The 18,052-nt window shown below is 38.6% G+C and overlaps 4 protein-coding genes across 4 annotated transcripts; all 4 read right to left on the bottom strand.

The window, feature by feature from the left end:
* Nucleotides 1-232: 232 nt before the first annotated feature.
* LOC103839252 (novel plant SNARE 13) lies at nucleotides 233-2,626 on the bottom strand. The gene is made up of 11 exons (XM_009115761.3): nucleotides 2,517-2,626; nucleotides 2,264-2,423; nucleotides 2,056-2,148; nucleotides 1,778-1,871; nucleotides 1,590-1,627; nucleotides 1,339-1,439; nucleotides 1,161-1,240; nucleotides 1,033-1,089; nucleotides 855-947; nucleotides 682-756; nucleotides 233-590 (listed from the first exon to the last, which is right to left on the bottom strand). The coding sequence occupies exons 2-11, from the start codon at nucleotides 2,338-2,340 to the stop codon at nucleotides 483-485; spliced, it is 816 nt and encodes a 271-aa protein (XP_009114009.1). The 5' UTR covers nucleotides 2,341-2,423; nucleotides 2,517-2,626; the 3' UTR covers nucleotides 233-482.
* Nucleotides 2,627-2,875: 249 nt separating this feature from the next.
* Nucleotides 2,876-6,279, bottom strand: LOC103839235. The gene is made up of 4 exons (XM_009115740.3): nucleotides 4,139-6,279; nucleotides 3,971-4,054; nucleotides 3,203-3,589; nucleotides 2,876-3,133 (listed from the first exon to the last, which is right to left on the bottom strand). Exons 1-4 carry the CDS (start codon nucleotides 6,041-6,043, stop codon nucleotides 2,978-2,980), a joined length of 2,532 nt encoding a protein of 843 aa, XP_009113988.2. The 5' UTR covers nucleotides 6,044-6,279; the 3' UTR covers nucleotides 2,876-2,977.
* An 84-nt stretch (nucleotides 6,280-6,363) lies between these two features.
* On the bottom strand, nucleotides 6,364-9,583 carry LOC103839242. Its single transcript, XM_009115751.3, has one exon. It carries the CDS (start codon nucleotides 7,141-7,143, stop codon nucleotides 6,601-6,603), a length of 543 nt encoding a protein of 180 aa, XP_009113999.1. The 5' UTR covers nucleotides 7,144-9,583; the 3' UTR covers nucleotides 6,364-6,600.
* A 607-nt stretch (nucleotides 9,584-10,190) lies between these two features.
* LOC103839224 (LRR receptor-like serine/threonine-protein kinase IOS1) lies at nucleotides 10,191-17,682 on the bottom strand. Its single transcript, XM_033289013.1, has 16 exons — nucleotides 14,374-17,682; nucleotides 14,117-14,270; nucleotides 13,660-14,040; nucleotides 13,094-13,584; nucleotides 12,865-12,994; nucleotides 12,702-12,773; nucleotides 12,545-12,616; nucleotides 12,376-12,456; nucleotides 12,126-12,301; nucleotides 11,681-12,046; nucleotides 11,526-11,609; nucleotides 11,359-11,429; nucleotides 11,201-11,277; nucleotides 10,973-11,123; nucleotides 10,734-10,895; nucleotides 10,191-10,642 (listed from the first exon to the last, which is right to left on the bottom strand). The coding sequence occupies exons 1-16, from the start codon at nucleotides 14,456-14,458 to the stop codon at nucleotides 10,562-10,564; spliced, it is 2,634 nt and encodes an 877-aa protein (XP_033144904.1). The 5' UTR covers nucleotides 14,459-17,682; the 3' UTR covers nucleotides 10,191-10,561.
* Nucleotides 17,683-18,052: the final 370 nt, after the last annotated feature.

Genomic DNA, 18,052 nt, shown 5'->3' with positions numbered 1-18,052 from the left:
GAGCTGTCTATTATGGAAGAACAGTTGTAGCATGTACAACGAATCATAAAACTTGCAACAGTTACCTAAAAGACTCGAACGTGGTCACGCACGTATTAGGTAGTCTTTCATCACGTTTTTCGTTTTGACCAGGTTATAGAAAGTGAACCATATGGACTGCTTGTGTAATTGGAAATTCCAGATGTGTCCTGACATTTTCTACAGCTGTGATGTCATTAGTGAGAACGTGAGAGACATGGTCACTTGGTCTGGATTTTATACAAATAAAGTGATTAAGTTACTACCAGAAGATGAAAATATACAAAGCCCTCTCCAATCAAAACCAAGATTCAAACGACTATCAAAGCACACAATCAATCTCTCCTCTCTCTCTCATCTCATGTTGTGTAAACAAATGAATAAGCAAAGAAGATCAAATTACCGAACCTCAAGATGCAATATCCTCAGTCCACGTAAATAAATATACAGACAGAGATTTCTTTCTATCTTTGCAAGTACTCTGGATTCCTCAAGTACAGTAGCTTCCTCGCTGGCGCTGGAGGAGCTAATCCTGGGATGTCCCTTATATCTTTGTTATTCGGGTGAACAATCTGTAGAGAGTTTATACAACAACAAAAACATAGTTACTACAACTTTCTAATGAGTAATCACAACTTTCATTGGAATGAGCAAAGAACGTACCTTCACTACGATAATGGCTACAACACCGCATACAATGAGAAACAGAAACATCATTATGCATTTATCAGTCGCCACCTGAAACATAAAAGTAGACATTAAGAGATTCAGGTTTTTTTTTTGCAGTCTAGTAAGAAGAGTTATAATAAATATATGTCAGTATGAAGTTACAAAACCTGTCTTCCTATCTCTTTCACTAGCTGGGAAGCCTTCTTCAGAGAGAACTGAATCGTGTCCAAGTGGTTAACCACGCGCCCCATTTGATCCGTCTGCAGTATTTTTCACGCTAATTGAGTTGAGTCTGTGCCAACAATGTTTATAAAAGACGAGATGGGAGGATGCTTTGCATTTTACCTGTCCCTTTAAGTTCGCTGCAGTCTGCGTTCCAACTTCGATTGTTTGCTCTACAACCTGAAAAGGAGGAACAAGAGTGTTACCAAAGTTATAGTAAGGAACACCACATGTTTTTTTTTGTAACTTACTTGTTTTGAGCGCTCAATGGCCTGATCAGTCTCATCCATTCTTTTCATTCCAGCATCAACAAGCTCCTGGTTTGACATTGCTATCACATAAAAAATGAGTTTAAGCTTCAGACAAGTCAACCTCTTGATGTGTTGGGCACAATTAGCATAGAATAGAATAACAGGCATAGGGACTGACCTGAAGCCACTTGAACATTTTCTTCAGCTGTAGGTTCGCCGCTGGCTCCAGCTCCCATATCAAAAAGCTCAACTTTCTTGTTGCCAAGTGTACTCATATACCTGAACTCACAGCACAAGTTTAACATGTATGACACATAAATCAATAGATAACATGTGCTGAACGGATACAATATGTAACTAAACCCAAAAAGAACAGGTACGAGGTTCGAATACACCAACTTCTAAAAGAGAAATGACAGAAGCACTTACGTTTTTCTCAGTGCAACATAAGAGTTGAGTTCCTTAATCTGCCACACAAGGGAAAAATTAGTACGCAGACTCAGAGAGCAAAGGAGAGCTTTAGATACACAATGACACTCAAAACATCATCTGCCTTTAGTATCCCATTGGTTACAAAATGCAACAGAATGATGATAGCTGATATCATATTAACTCACCATAGACTGTTTCTCATCGTTCAATTGCTTGTTTACTTCAGGAGAGTTTCTAGCTTCCTCCTCCTTGAGTTCACGGTCGAAGTCCTTAACCAACCTGACATGAAGTAAAACATTAGATAAACGAACTGAATCATGTTTCAAAATTTATATTGTCACATCTTATCTCATTCAATTAAAAAAGGAACAAGGTACTTACAACCTTAGTCACATGACAATGCAAGTAGATCATTCAATCAATCAAGCAAGAGAAAAGAAAGTTAAGGGCAAAGGGAATATACCTTTTACAGTCTCTCATCTTGTCAGTAAGTTCCTCAAGTTGCTTGCTTTGTCTAGTTGAATCCTTAATCTTATCCAACCTCTGGAAACCATTCCTGCAAAACACATATATATATATATAATGATATGTGAGAGAATCTTTTGTTTACAACTTTACACTGTCATATCTTTGTAACAACGAAAAGAGAATTGAATAAGAAAAAGTATTACGCGAGGGCTCGGAAATGGTCACGGATTTCGCCATGGATCTGTTCCAATTCAGGGCTCATCGGCAGATTCGAACCCATGTCGCCGGAGATACTCAGATCAAATCGGAATTCCCCCTCTCAGCCGGCGAACCCTAAAGCTTCACCACATACCAAGAAAAACCCTAGTTTGACCCCAAAAAAAAAGAACTGAAGTTAATCTCCAAAAAAGGAAATTCAAAAAAAGAAAGTATAATTAGATAAAAAAAGAATCTGACTTTGGAGAACGAAACAGAGAGCGTTCCAACAACGGCAAGGGAAAGAGAAGAAGCTGATAGCTGATGTCAGGTGAATTCTTTTTTTTTTTTTTTAATTTCAAATAATCACTTTTTAAACTCCATTTATTAATTTGAAAAAGACAGATATTCGGTCGTTAAGACAGCGCATCCCCAACTTTTAAAATTTAGTTTTCGGCCCCCAATATTTGCATTATTATTTCAAATTTTGTTTGAATAGTTAGAAAATTATCTCTCTAACACCAAATCCTATTGAGGGTAGTAGTCAACCAACTACCATCTAAAATTATTTTATTTTTTCGTCAGTCTTATATTGTAACGATTAACCAACCAACCAAAACTGATAAAACTTTTTTAATTTTATATAGAACGGTCAAATTCAAAATACAACATTGCTTGCTACATGTTAGGGACGCTTTATTAGGCATTAAAGAAAGCAAACACTAATCGTCGTCGCTAAGATCATCATTGTAAACATCAACATTGTCTTCACCATCACCATAAACGTTATTCGCAGAATCGTCGTAACAATTCTCCTCCTCTTCCTCGTCTTCTTGGTTATCCTTCTCTGCTCCGTCTTCATCTTCCAAACCCTCCTCCTTCACAAAGAAAACACACAACCATCATCATCCTCATATCACATTTAGCGTTTGACGTTTTCAAAGTACCTCTTCTTTCTCACAAGTCACGAGCCAGTCTGGAAGCAACCGATCAAGCAAAACATGGTTAAGACTCTGCGGTGGTCCTTCATCATGCATCCGCCGTTTCATCTGTTTCTCTCTGAGCCGTAAGTTGTAATGAACGTAAGCCAGATCTCTCCTTGACTTTCTCGCGAAACGACTCTGACATTCACCGCTGACTTGATCATACACGCTCCACTTAGGCTCACAGCCAACAGAGCAGCACGTGTGGCTCAGTATCCTAACCGCTACTCTCTGAAGTTCCAAACAGCTTATCCCATGCTGTTGCCACCATGCAGCTGGATCAAGCTCCGTTCTTGTCCCAATGGCTAGTTCCGTTCCAAAATCGCCTTTAGCTGAAGTATAATCCGGAATCTAAAAACATTACAACAAACAAAAGATTGGTTTAGCCACAAACAAAAGATTTCAACTAAATTTTTTATTTTATAAATTTGGGAGTCAATTTTTTTTTTGTAAGGGCAGATGTTTTTTTTAGACCGTCAAAATTGTCTATGTAATTTTCTTCAAAAATTTGGGAGATCTAAGGCCAACATTTCGTTAGACTTTGCCCATGACCGGTCCAGCCAGGAACCAGACCCGAAACCACAACATGTAATATTAGTTTCATATCCGGTCACTCGAACCAGGGATTTCTGACACAATGGACAAGATCCTTTCCGAGATAACGACCTATGTTTAGTTAGCCACAAGTTCTAAAGAACAATGTATGATCTGTTTGATTTGTTTCCCACTCACCTGCATCAATGCTGTGATTCTTCTCGCATTATCAGGCTCAAGCCGAACAATACACTCATTAACTCCACGCACAACCTCAGAATGCTGCAATATAAACAAACAAATATAAGTAACTTGCAGAGAGTTTGTGAATCAAAGTTAAAACGAATAATAATCAAATCCCCCTACGGCCATAAAATCAGAACGGTATCTGTAAGCAGGGTTGAAGAAATAAGCAGCAACGTAGAGTGGATGATGAAACAACGAGTTCCAATGGTAATCTATCACACGCCAGAACGGTCCGTACTTCCTCGCATCATCGCTATGAATAGACTTGATCCCCATTTTGGCGCAGCACATGTAGCCATAAGCGTACGGCAAATACAGTCTCTCGCCACCGTCACCACCTCCCATGCGGATCACCTGCATCACCGGATCAACCGACTTCAAAACGTACTGAACCTTCTTCCAGAAGGCAGCGCTCGCCACAATCTTCTCCACCTCTCTCCCCTCCTCAGACTTCTGTGACAGAATCCAGCTGTTGGATTGGAACAGGGCTCTCAGATTGGCCTTGTGGTCCATGAGAGTTTGAAGAGTGGCGAAACTGGAAGCGTGGCGGGTGGTTTCCGGTTTAAGAAGATCCATCCCTTGTGTGAACTCGTTCTTCATGAGATTGAGAAGCCAGGTTTGGTTGTAGATGAGCCTCGTGATTCTTTGGCTCTTCTCCAAGCACTCGGAGACGTATTCAAGCTTTGAGATGTCTTCAAGAACCAGTTCCGTGGAGTGCATCGCGCAGGGAGACCAGTAAAGATTCTTTCTCTTCTCTTCAAGTAACTTTCCAGCGCTTCTGCATATCGACGTGTTCTGTGTGATAACCTGCACCACATTCTCCTCGCCAATGTCTTCAACTAGCTTGTCTAAGTAGTTGAAAAGGCTTAAAGAATCTTCCGCTACATCGGTGGCGTCAATAGAGGAGTGGAAGTAGATGCCTCGCGGGCACGAGACCAAGAAACCGATCATCGTCTTCCCCTCTGCGTTGGTCCAAGTGTCTGCAAGTATAGAACAGCCGGTGACGATCCAAGAAGATCTGTAATCTCTCAAGTGGCCTTTGATAGTCGACATCTGGTCATGTAAGAGTCTATCAGAAAAGAGCTGGCTCGAGGGGACAACGTATCCCTCTCCGTACAGACCAATCAGTTCAACCATCTTCTGAAAGTAGAGAGAGTTGGCTGCTTCTAAGGGAACTCCAACGTGGTGGAAGAACTTGGAGATGGAGGAAGTGACTTCTCTTCTCGACACGGCTGCTCTGCTTGAGCAGCCAGTGTACTGAAACGAGTTCATCCTCGCTCTCTTCGGTCTTGCCTCAGAGACGAATCTGGTGTTGCTTCTTCTCTTGTCTTTACTAAACCTTCCATAGAAGCCATCCTCCTCCTCCTCCTCTCCATCTTCTTCTTGCTCAGGATCATGAGAGACCGTTAAAGCTCTCACATCATCAGGAACGTTCTGTCTCTTCCCAGCTCGATGCCACTTCATATTCTCTTTAATCTTCACATAAACCTCCTCAGGAGCGGCTTTGCACGGCGCAACCTCTCCAGGTATCCTCGCCAGATGCTGCTTAAAACGGTTGATACCGCCACTCACAACCTTGCCACAGTAACTACACTTGACCTTCTTCTTCCTCTCGTCCTGAGCAACACCGTGTTCCCATCCAGGATCAACGTACCCTGAAGACCGTAGAAGACTAAAAGACTGCTGCTTCTTCTTACCTTTGCTTCTTCTAGACAAACCCTCCTCCTCCTCCTCCTCCACATCATCATGACAAGAGTGTCCATTTGCATTGTAATCATCATCATTCTTTCTAGAGGAACGGCAACGTTGCAGAATCTGCTTCATCCGGAGAGAGACATCCTCAGGAGACTTATCGCAATAGGTGACTTCTCCTGAAATGCGAGCCAAGTGTTGCTTCAGTCTGTAAATCCCTCCGCTGACTATCTTCCCACAGTAGTTGCATTTGACCTTCTTCTTACGGTCGTCTAGTGCAGCGCCGTGCTCCCATCCTGGGTCCACTGCTGCTGCTCCAGGTGGTGGTGCCATTTAGGCAAAAGCTTCAAACTTGAAACAAGAAGTTGATGATGAGAAACTAGGTGATTACCCCTAAGATGAATCGAAGTTGCAGGCGGCGGGCGAGTCAGGAGGTGGCGAATTAACTCGACTCGGGCGATTTCTAGGGTTTCTCGGCTGACTCGTCCGTTTTAACTTATTTTCGAAATGAGGGCTTATAGTTTTATGACAATTACAGAAGAGTCGCTATATAATTAAAAATTGCGTAATTAACCCTCTGCTCTCAGATCTCTCTCAACCTTATCTTTGCAAATGAGACTGAGCTTGCTCCATTTTCGTGTTGGAGAAACAGATTTAACATATAAGAAATTGATTTATCTTGGAACAAAAGAAGCAAAAACAGTGTCCAAGTACCAAAACATCATCACTTCCTTCCATGTGTTTGTTGTTCTAACTCATCAACCAAAACACAAAAGACGAAATCGTTTGAATTATTACACACAAACAAACACACCATTATACAAAAAGAAAGTCCTAATCTAATCAAAACCCTAAACTCTCTCAAAGTCTCCAGCTGAGAGATTTGTGAATCAACGATGCTTCCTCTTGTTAGGGTTAGGGTTAGCGTTGTTACTATTCTTCTTCTCCGAAGCTCTTTGCATGAGAACAAGGTCCTGAAGATTCCCCAAAGCTTCCTTAGCTCTCATCTTGGCCTCTTTGGCTGCGAAGATCTTCTTATGAGCTTCCTTCTTTAACTCAGCCGCCTCGTTGTTCATCAAAGCCGCCGAGATTTTGGCGGCTGCCACGAGAGCGTCGGCTGATTCTTGGTCAGGGTTAGATTTGGGGAAGAAGGAGAAATTGGGGTCGGAGCACGGCGGGCATGTGAAGGAGGAAGACGGCGGAGGAGGAGGAGGAGGGCAAGCGAGGTGGGCGACGGAAGGGCAATTGAGGCAGACGATGCTCTCTTCTGGAGGAGGAGGGACGTCGAGACAAATTGGGCAGAAGAGGTGACGATGCTCCTTGAGTAAACAGTCGGTGCAGAGTCGCCGGTTTTGCCTGACGGCGTAGGTGAGGAAGGCTTCTTGCTCCCCGCAGGCTGCGCATTGGCGTGAGGGGTTTTGCTCCGGATTCATGGATGGCTAAGTCAGTCAACCCAAGATTGGCAACTCTCTTCTCTCTCTCAAGAAGCGTTTCAAGATCTTGTGATAGATAGACAAGAAGAGATGAGAAGGCAAACTGTATGCTTTATATATATAGAGAGAGAGAGAGAGAGGCCTAAAAAATTGGATCTTGATTCTTTTTGTTGACTTAGTGAAAAACAAATGAGATTGTAAGTTCTCTGTCTCTTCATTGCTTATTGCAAACTCCTTATAAGCATCTGAGATTCAACAAATGCGACAGAGACTCAATTTCTCTCTGTTCATCGTTTTCAGTTTCATACAACTTAAAAAGAAAATTAGTACACACTACATTCGTTCTTAGGTGCTTAGCTTTAGATCGTGGGTATATCAAGAGCCATTCCGCATCTCTTGACGATTCTTTCAATCCATCTCAGTTCCAGAAGTGTCGTTTGTCTTCTCGGATCATATCCAACACCCAGCTAAAGTGATCCCGATTTTGGTTCTATCAAGTAGTATCAGAGCCACTTTGGCTGGTTTGTTTTCATTATTCTTATCATCTTCTCATATCTTCATCATTTTCTTTTCTTATTTCTTTTTTGATCCGGGTTGTTCCTTTACTCCCTTGTGACCGCCATTTTAAAAAAAAAAAAATCGATAACGTATAAAAAAAAAAATCTATGATTTGATTTTAAAAAAAAAAGTTTTGGCTTGAATCACTTCTGAAGAGAAATCCAGGGGGAGTGGTGGAAGAGAAACCCTGCTGGCTGAAGAGAAACCCAGCTTTAGGACAGTTAAGGCGGATCCACACAAAAATCTCTTCATTGTTCTTTCTCTTTTCTTTTCCCACAAAGTTTGTTTTGGGTTTTGACTGCTGATTTTTTACTGCCTATCATCCTTTGAACCAGTGAAAGAACTCTGAGTGACCATCTAAAAATCGTGAGCTAAACACTTGAGAGTGTGAGGATTTTTATTTGCTAACTTTGTTAAGTGTTTTCAGGACGTTTGGACTTCTCAAGAAATCAAAACCACAACAAGACGTCTACTTTCCTTTTAAAACTGTTTTTGAAAAGGAGCAATTGATTTTTGATAAGAAACAGTTTGCTTCTAATGGGTTTGACTTTGTGCAGAAACAAAAGAAGAGACAAAACAGGTGTGATGATGAGAAGTGGGTCAGAAGTGGTGATCGTCCCTTCACCAAAGCCAAGAGAAGCAACTGTGATGTGCCTGATCAGAACGAGCTTCAGACTTATGCCAGCTTGGAAAAGATGTTGCATAAGGCGATTCATGTTGTCCGGCAACTCAAAAAGAAGGGAAACAACAACACTTCTTCTGCACCAAAACAGCAAAGTAATTTTTCTTCTCTTTCAAATTCTGATTTGAAAACTAATGTGTTGTCTTCTGATAAAAGCAAATCTGTGAAACCCACAAGCAAAGCTCATTCTACCAGGTGCTTCAAATGCCATAGGATCGGTCATTATGCTAACAAGTGTCAAAAGCAAAGACTGTTGGTGACTTTGGAGAATGAGAACGTTGAAACCGAACCAAAAAAGGAAGATCCATTGCCAATTTTCGATGACTTCACATATGACCCAATGGAAGGGCTAGATGAAGAAAAAAATTCTTGGTCATCTAGCAAACCAAGAAAGATCTTCTTCCATTCAAAAACCGGACCAAACTCAAGGTGAGCAATGTTCAGATTATGATTCCTTTGCTTATAACCCTTTTCCTTTTAATATTACAGATTTGAGGACAAATCTTTTTGAAAAGAGAGGGAATGATGTGCCCTGGATCGTAGACCCGGGCCAGGATGGTGCACAACTCGACCCAACCAAGGTTTCCCCATCGGATGAAGCAACCATGGTCGAGCCAGAAGCTAAATTTGGACGAGCTGGGCGAAGTGACACTTATTTGGGCGAGCTGGTCGAGCTGAATCAAAGTGACACTTACATATATGAGCTGGATGAGCTGAGTGAGCTAAGTGACACTAGCTTGGAGCTGAATGAGCTAAGTGACAATGAAGATGGAGCTGGTTTAGTTGCTGGGTGAAATGGACCTTTTCAGCCCAAGGAAAAATTCATAACAAATTCAATTTGGGTCGGTTTTACACCAAATTCGACCAGGCCTTTGCTGATGGTCTCCTGCCCATTTGCATCAAGAAATATCAACAAAAGGAGTCAAAGTCGTGATCATCCAAGAGCCATTCAACAACACACTTATTTCTAGTCAAAAGTCTTAGTCTTTGTTTATGTTTTCTAAGTTTCTAGTTTTCTACAAAACTCTTAAGTCTTTCTTTGACTCATTGTACTATAAATATGTAAACTCTGCCATGAATAAAATCAGTCTATGTTTTTGAGTTTATTTCGTTTCTTCTCTGAGTGAGAGAGAGAGTTCTTTAGCTAGTTCATCGGTTTGAACCGGCTTGTTGATTTGGTGGTCAGCCAATCATCTTTGTGTGTCGTTTGGTGGTTAGCCAACACACTACATTCGTTCTTAGGTGGTTAGCCTTAGATCGTGGGTATATCAAGAGCCATTCCGCATCTCTTGACGATCTTTTCAATTCATCTCAGTTCCAGAAGTGTCGTTTGCCTTCTCGGATCATATCCAACACCCAGCTAAAGTGATCCCGATTTTGGTTCTATCACTTTTATTCGCCACAGACGGTCTGACTCCACGGAGAGGGACGACGTGATTGCGCAGTGATGCTGCGATTCTTGCTCGTATAAGAAGATGTGGAGTAATTTTTAGCAGCGGATGTCACCGATCAAAACCAAAGTTAAAGTTTGTTAAGTGAAATTAACATAAAAATTACAGTTCTTACAGAAGCAAAAAAAAAAACAGAAACAAAAAAAAAGAAGAGAGGTTGTCGAAAAGAAGAAAAAAGAGAGACAAAGACATTAATTCTATCACCAATATACATTTAGAGTATTTTTTTTTCTAATAACACAAAAAGGGTATATTGGTATTAATTAAAAATACACAGTAAGAAAAAATAACTTTCTATTGTGCAAATTATGCAGTTATTCTTGTATAGAGAATGCAATTTCTCAATATTAAACATCTTTGTGATATATATCTATTATAAATTCTTTAATCTAAATGGTCTTGCGAGAAACATATTGATAAACTCTCGATATAACAAATGAAAACACCCAAGGGCATTCTTGGCATTGTCGGAATAAAAATATGCGTATAAAACACTATTGTTCAGTTTCCATTCACGTGGCTTGGATATAAATGTGTATATGTTTCTTTTATTTGGGTCTCCTACGTCTCAGATTTGATGCAGAAGGAGCCTGATGAGCTCTGAGCATTGTCACTGGTCAAATCGCTGCTACCAAATGTTTGGCTTTCAAGTACCAATCTCTTGAATTTCTTCACGTCTTCTTTGTACTCCGTTGAGGTATAATCTGAGCTCCCGTCTAAGTTGTAACTAGTGATGTCTCCTAGAGGCTAGAGCAACCCCTTGGAATAGGTCATCTAGAGATATGCTCTTGTCAAATGCTCGAACTATCTGAAATGACTCCCAAGTTTCAGAGGAATTCACATGTGAATTCACAAAGTTTTTTTTTTTTTCAAAATCCATGTTTTCAATCTGATTGTACCTGGCTCATTTTTGGTCGGTGCTTTGCTGAATGTTGGACACAAGCATCAGCGCAGAGAACCATTCTCTTGATTTCGCTAATGTCAAAATCTTTCTCCAGTCTCGGGTCAACAAGACCATGGTAGTTTCCAGTGTTTAAGGCTTGTAACATAAGAGGCTTTGCCTAGTGCAAGATGTAAAATTTTAGAACCGTGCCCAAAAAAAAAAAATTGATACTAAGGGAAAACGAAAATTACTCACCCAATCAACGATGTTTTCTTCATCTGCAAACGGATGTGATTTACCAACAGGCCGGCGTCCAGTTATCAGTTCCAGAAGCATAACTCCGAATGAGAAGACGTCTGATTTGTCGCTGAGTATCCCAGAAGATGCATATTCAGGGGCTAAGTATCTGCATCCACATCACAAGAAACAAGTTTAAAGATTGTCACTGCAGGACAGGTTGCATATAGAAAAATGTTTCCATACCCGCATGTTCCCATGATCCGAGTAGAAACATGAGTATCATTGTCTAAACAACACTTGGCGAGTCCAAAATCTGCTAACTGATGAATCAATCATGTTTACTTAGTCGTACGTTTCAAATAAACCTTGACAGGTTATTAAAAGTTAATTTTTAAATATACCTTTGCCTCGTAGCTATCATCGATAAGAACATTAGCAGCCTTTACATCACGGTGTATAGTTTTAGGGTTACCTGATGAGAAATAAAGACAAAGAAACAAAAACACTATTAAGAGTCTTTGAAAAACATGTGTTCAATACAACTTAAAGACAAGACCATTTTACTCACAGTCTTCATGTAAGTATGCCAATCCTCTAGCTGCTCCGGAAGCAATCTTCATCCTCTTTGACCAATCCAATGGTCTCCTTTTTTCTGCAAATATTACAATATAGTGTAATGCAAGGTGGTGAAATTAATTTTCAGAAACCATTAATCGCATGTACCATGCAAATGAAACTCCAGCGTTTTATTGGGCAAAAACTCATAGACAAGCAATCTTTGAGTTCCGATTACGCAGTAACCAAGGAGGGACACAAGATGCCTATGATGGACTCTACTTATAATCTCTATCTCTGCCCGAAACTCCCGTTCCCCTTGTCCGCTTCCAGCTTTAAGCTGCTTAATCGCAACCTCCGTTCCATCGGGAAGAACTCCTTTATGAACATAACCAAACCCGCCTTGGCCAATGAAGTTGACATTGGAGAAGTTATCGGTCGCTTGCGCCAAGTCTTCATATGTGAACATGTTGTTTGCCATTTCTGAGGAGCTACTTTGATTATTGCACTGCTGAAGATTATTATCATCATGATCTATAAAATCATTATCAGAAGAATATTAATAGTTGATTGATTTACTTTTATTTAGTCAAAAGCATAATTTGGTACGTACCAGAACTGGGATAACGACCAAGCTTGGCTCTCCTCTTGAGGATAACTAAAACAATGACTAAGATCAAAAATATTGATGCTGCAACTGATGCAATAACCATGGTCTTCTTCTTCGTCTTCTTCTTGTTTGTGGTTGCGCATGAAGCAGAGGAACATATCCCAGGATTTCCTTCGATGCTAGAGTTTTTTCACGGAGGTAAATATTGTAAACACACATTTGACTAGAAAGGTTTGAAGATTTAATTAGTTACCTCAGTGAAACCAATCCTCTTTGCACTTTATCTAGGAGACTCGTAGGAATTGAACCATATAGCAAATTGCTTGACAGATTTCTGCAAGCAGCGGAGTCAAAAACAGAGGTTATAACATGTTAGTTTAGTCGTGTGTATAAACTATAAATTTTACATTCTAACAACTTACATGACTTTTAAACTTGTCATATGAGCTAGGAATTCCGGGACCGGACCAATCAGGCTGTTGTTAGAAAAATCACTGCAATAAAAAACATAAAAATTCCAAACCCATGACAATATTTTCTCAAATAACAACTTCTCCTGCTATGTACAATTATACTGACAGAACTTGTAAACTACTTAGGTTTGATATGGATTCCTGTATCTCCCCGGTTAAGCCATGGGTAGTCAAGTTCCTATTTCCATATGCCAAAGATTTTTAAAACCTTTTTTGTGAAGAACAAATCATATATTCTGTTCTAGAAACAGAACAAACTCAAAACTTACAATGAAATGATCTTTGGTTGCTCACTGTCAATGTAACTGCAGTTAACACCAGACCACATGTAATCCCGCGGTACGCATGGATCAACCTTATTGATGCCGCAACTCAACTTGATGTTTATCATCGTATCAACTGATTACCATTTTGCTTAGGTTAGTATATTTTTTTGGTCCAGATCAACAATAAGACATAAAAATAGTTTGTTCAAAAAATTATAATTATTTATATAACCTTCTTTTGTATCGGTTTCATTCTGCGATAAAGAGTTCACCATGTAAACCTCCATGGCGTTGAGCAGAGGAGGCAGTGTGGAACTCGCAGTCTTTTGAAGCGAAAATGTGCACTGTCCATTTGCGTTCGGACCGAGTTCATCTCGGAAAAAGGATCTAGTATAGAAACTTATTGGCTTAAAGGGCTCTATGATGAGTCTTCCGTTGTACATCACCTTTAACTCTCTGGTGTCGTTGGGATTGAGCTCTTGGATCTCTGAGAAGTGTAGGCAGACGTAGAACCGTGATGTCTGGTGCAAACCGGTTAGCGAAATGTTCATATGAGCGTCCGGGTCTGTTGGAACAGAGGCCGTGGCCATAACATTTTCTGGCACCTTAAATCCATTATCGTTGTCTACACTATTATCGGTTCTAATCTGTGACCAGTTTTCGGAGTTGTATGGCAGCCAAATACGATCAAAGACATCTGCTCCATAGACACCAGATCCGTACCTAAAACAATATATAAGGGGCATGTTTAGTACTTGTTCGTTTCATTGTTTTTTAACATGAACTTGAAACTAAAACCTTAAAGATTGTTTAGAGAAGGAGCCAATGTCTGCTCTCAAGAAAGTCTGCAAGGACCCCGACTCGTTCGCGTACGCTTTGCTGGTGAGTTTACGCAGCTCTATAGCGGAGATGAATGGCGTTGAATCCTCTGTTTTGACGAGACAGACTTGTAACCTGCTAGTGGCCAATATGTGTATGATTTCAAATGTTTCAGACTTGGTCTCCTCGGCGGTTGAAACTGTCGCCCATTTGTTAGGCCCGAGGTGGAGATCGAACTTAGTAGAGGGTCTTGTGTCATAACCACCATGGAAGAAAATGGCCCTGATCAGATACTTATCGCCTGTGGTCATGTTGAAGGTATAGCAGCTTCTAGAGCTCTGTGGAAAACTCCGGAGGTACCTTGCGGAAGAAGTTAAACAATTAGTTACCTATACCTAGTTTGATCTTGATAATGTTTTCTATACTCTCTTTATACCATGTTTGTTGCTCTGATTTGCTCTGGTACGATGATTTGATGCTCCTGCCAATGCCGGTATCGATGTAAGGCGCATCAGAGCTGTATGTTATATTTGTTGCTTTTTCTAGGAAGCTAGTTCCCATCGGAGCACCACAAGTTAAACTGGTGAATCCTGTAAGAATAAAAACCAAGAAGAATTGTTTAAAAAAAACTAAACGGACTTTGTTTAGATATCTTTTTTAGTTTTAAATTAAATTAGCTTCTTTTTTTTTTACCTGACGGATTTTCAGCAAGACCAAAACGTAAGAAAAGTTGTGGAAGAAGAACAAAAAGATACATGGAAAACCCCATCATTCTCATAATTCTCTGACAATTTTAAGAAAAGGAAAAAAGCGGATGAATAGAAATGAACACAGATTTGATTTATATTACGGTTATTATTGCGACCTCAGAGTCAAATTTAGTGATCAATTCTGATCTAATTATTTGTCTACTTTCGTGTGTTGTTTATGAATGTAGACTATCCTGTACAACAACATTACAAGTGGTTTAAGACATGTTTTTAAAACCTAAACAGGCGGGCCTAATACAACAAGTGAGGTGTACATAATTTATCCGACCACGTGATGTGTTTTTTGTAGTTGTTATTTTTCACTATGTTTGGTTAGAATGCAATTACATTTTCAAGTAACAATCTAGGGCCAAAAATCATTCAAGATAACCTTTATAAAAAAGATGGGTGAATCATCATTTGTTTGAAGATAACCGTTGGAGTAGTCTTCAAGCCTGCAGGAGTTTCTATCCTTCCAACCATATAGAAAAGTGCATGGACTTCTTAAAGCATCTCTGTTGATGATTTATCTATGGAATTTTCACACAAAAAAATGATAATTTTTTTTAAAAAAGTATAAAAAGAGTATGGAGAAGGGGTTCTCATTTGACATGAGGTCTTAATGAGAAACTTATAACACCCATGTATACTATTAAAAGGGAATCAATCTTTAAAAATCTACTTATGAAAAATTGCTGGACCCTTTCTTTAGAATGCTATATTTTATATCACCTTAATTAATCAATTCCACATAATATGTTTAATATTTGTGCCAAACTAAAAGATTCTTTGACCAGATTTTATGCTTATTAACATAAAATAATTTTAATAGCATTTATTTTCAAATACCAGAAAGATAGTGTTTAGATTTAGTTTTTACTGTCAGTTATGATGATCATTTATCCGACCCACATAAAGACTGATTTACAACATTTATTAACATATTATACACAGAATGTAAAACTTTTATGTAAAACATAACGTATAGAAAAATGAAAATACTTTAAAGTTTTTTAACTATATTCAAAATTTTATGCGTATACACGAAATTGTTTCTAAAAATCTAACATTTTATTTGAAATCTGAAACTTAACCGAAAACCAAACCTGAAACACAAAAGAATAATTGTGATACCGAAGACATATTCGAAACAGAAAAATATATTTAATATACATAAAACATTTTAGATACTCAGGGTACCGGTTCAGATCTCTGTAGAATCCAAACCTAAACCGACACTGCGGATCTGAAATGTACCCAGTAGATACTTTGCCGTAGACTTGGATCTGAACCGAACATGTATATTCGGATCGGTTTTTATTCGAACTAGAAAAAATGTTTGGACCTAGGAGAGAGTTAAATAACAATATACATACAAAATTTTAAATAAATTAATTCATAAATCATATAATTTTATAAAATTCTATGCGTTGATATAATTCAATATTGTAACATAATAACATACAAGAATCATTAACATTATTAAACTTTTGATAGTAAAACATCCGCGCTTTTGAAGCGCGGATCAAGATCTAGTTATTTCTTTATTTGTACAGTTATTATTAACACTAGGATTTGGACCCTGCGGTTGGCCGGGGGAGTGATATTCATTTTAAATGCAATTTAAAAATACTAATTATATATTTAAATTGGTAATCTGAAAATTGGATAATGACTGAATCACATCGATTTTATTTTTGTTCAAGAGCATTTCGACTATACTCGAACCTTTCGGTTACACGTATATGATAAAACAATCAAAATCGTAGGATAGAATATTAACAAATAGAGTTTTAGTGTATATGTGTTTATTCAAAATATTTGACGATCTTTGAATGATGAACATTCTATTTATCTAACCGATAGTTTCTGATTTCTTATTGTTATTAAGTTATGATTTACCAAAACCCACAACTTTTTAAATAAATTATAAAGGGTTGCAATGGTTAGTATTAACAATTATAGTGGTTAGAGTTACAATTATTATTACCAAGAATTACAATTCTTAACACCAACAGTTGGAACGGTTAACCAAAAGGTCACAATGTTAATCATCAATGGCTCAAAACATCCACATTTGCAATAGTTTATCACCAAAAATTGTAACATTTTATGACTAATAGTTACAAGCACAAAAAAAATTGCAATTGATCTTAATCTAAAAAATTGCAATGCTTAACTCAAGCGGTTGCAAGAATTTACTTAAATTTCCAACAATCTTTTTCTTATTTAACTGGAATCACATATTCAATAAACAATTAATACATATATCAAAAGCGTGCATAAATGAAAATTTCTAAGAATTTTTTTTGAAACAATATTCTAATACTTGTTTACTCGATACTATTATAAGTCATTTTGGGCACACGAAGATAATACACACGTATTTCCACACTATGCTAAGTGTTTACTCGACACTATTATAAGTCATGTGTATTATCCATTCATGAATGTATACAAAGCCAAGTCCCAACTTATTGAAGCGTCATCCTTTACACTCATATTTGTAAATACTTTCAATCATGCAAATGCAATTTTTCATGGTATCTATTAAGAATAACATTTCAACGTACATGTTTCTTGCATGTCCAAGCACGTACCTTGGGATGATATAAACATATGATTTGTATATGGTTTCCACATTGAATTCAGCCTCTAATGTTGTATTTGAAGGAAATTGGGTATTCCACAATTAAAATTTTAAATGGATTTTTTGAACTCATTTATTTAACAGACTTAGCTACCAAGCCTCTTAACTCATTTCATCAACTGATCTGGTACATTACATTCAGACCAAACACACTTTATGGTAATCACCCGGTGAATGATGAACTCACATACAACACAATATTTAATGTCTAGGTGCCGCAACTGGACTTTTGCATGCATATGATTTAAATTTCAAGAATCAGATCCACCTCCCTTATGTCTTTCATTGCAAAACTTGATGACAATAATGTGTTTTTGTAAGCTTTACTTTTATGAAGTCAGTACCAAAGATAAACATGTCATCAACATACAAACAAACGATATTTCATTATTGGACTCATCATTTTTTTACATAAACACATGGCATACTAGTTAATGTGGGAACCGAAATTCGCACTGTCGATTTCCGTTTAAATTGGGAAACTAGGAAAACCCTAATTTCCCAGAGGTCCCGGATCTCTGCGAGAGCCAATGACAAGTGACCAAATATATGCGGAAATCATGAAAAGATAACAAACGAGTTTAGAGAAAACAGTAGATCTTATTTCGAGTCCGCGTAAGAGCGTTGCGATCATTACAAGAGATCATAAAAGCTTTGGCCGCAAAGGCTGTCGGCGAGTTACTTAGTTCTAGCGGTCTAAAAGATCAAACCTAGTTGAGTCACAGCTCGATAACAAAAGACGAAATAGATACAGAAAAAAGGTTTTTGATTGATTTCGGACTGAACCTTGTTAAAGGCTGCCTACGTATCCCTTTCGAGGATCAAGCCGAACGTAGTTCAATTGATAGAGCTGGACAAGAGATCGAACTGCCTGGACGAGTTCGTCTAGTAATTGAGTGCCAGTCATAGAAACCGAACTTGTCGAGAATAAAGCCTAAAGTTTCTAAGTGCAGCGAATTCCGAGTCTAAAAAG

The sequence above is a fragment of the Brassica rapa genome, chromosome A01 (assembly GCF_000309985.2).
Source record: "Brassica rapa cultivar Chiifu-401-42 chromosome A01, CAAS_Brap_v3.01, whole genome shotgun sequence".
NCBI lineage: Eukaryota > Viridiplantae > Streptophyta > Magnoliopsida > Brassicales > Brassicaceae > Brassica > Brassica rapa.
Note: the sequence above shows the minus strand (reverse complement) of the source record. Positions and strands in the feature narration are given on the sequence as shown.

Bases quoted from the DNA above. Each gene is read 5' to 3' on its own strand.
- LOC103839224 (XM_033289013.1), bottom strand. From the start codon at position 14,458: ATGAGAATGATGGGGTTTTCCATGTATCTTTTTGTTCTTCTTCCACAA. The intron at 13,585-13,659 runs GTTTTAGTTTCA...ATATTGTTTTAG, and splicing joins TTCTCTAAACAATCTTTAAG to GTACGGATCTGGTGTCTATG. The intron at 10,643-10,733 runs GTACAATCAGAT...GAGTCATTTCAG, and splicing joins ACCGACCAAAAATGAGCCAG to ATAGTTCGAGCATTTGACAA.
- LOC103839235 (XM_009115740.3), bottom strand. From the start codon at position 6,043: ATGGCACCACCACCTGGAGCAGCAGCAGTGGACCCAGGATGGGAGCAC. The intron at 4,055-4,138 runs GTAGGGGGATTT...TTTATATTGCAG, and splicing joins ACCGTTCTGATTTTATGGCC to CATTCTGAGGTTGTGCGTGG. The intron at 3,134-3,202 runs GTACTTTGAAAA...TTCTTTGTGAAG, and splicing joins TGACTTGTGAGAAAGAAGAG to GAGGAGGGTTTGGAAGATGA.
- LOC103839252 (XM_009115761.3), bottom strand. From the start codon at position 2,340: ATGGGTTCGAATCTGCCGATGAGCCCTGAATTGGAACAGATCCATGGC. The intron at 1,872-2,055 runs GTATATTCCCTT...ACTTCATGTCAG, and splicing joins AAGATGAGAGACTGTAAAAG to GTTGGTTAAGGACTTCGACC. The intron at 757-854 runs GTTTTGTAACTT...TTTATGTTTCAG, and splicing joins TGAAAGAGATAGGAAGACAG to GTGGCGACTGATAAATGCAT.
- LOC103839242 (XM_009115751.3), bottom strand. From the start codon at position 7,143: ATGAATCCGGAGCAAAACCCCTCACGCCAATGCGCAGCCTGCGGGGAG.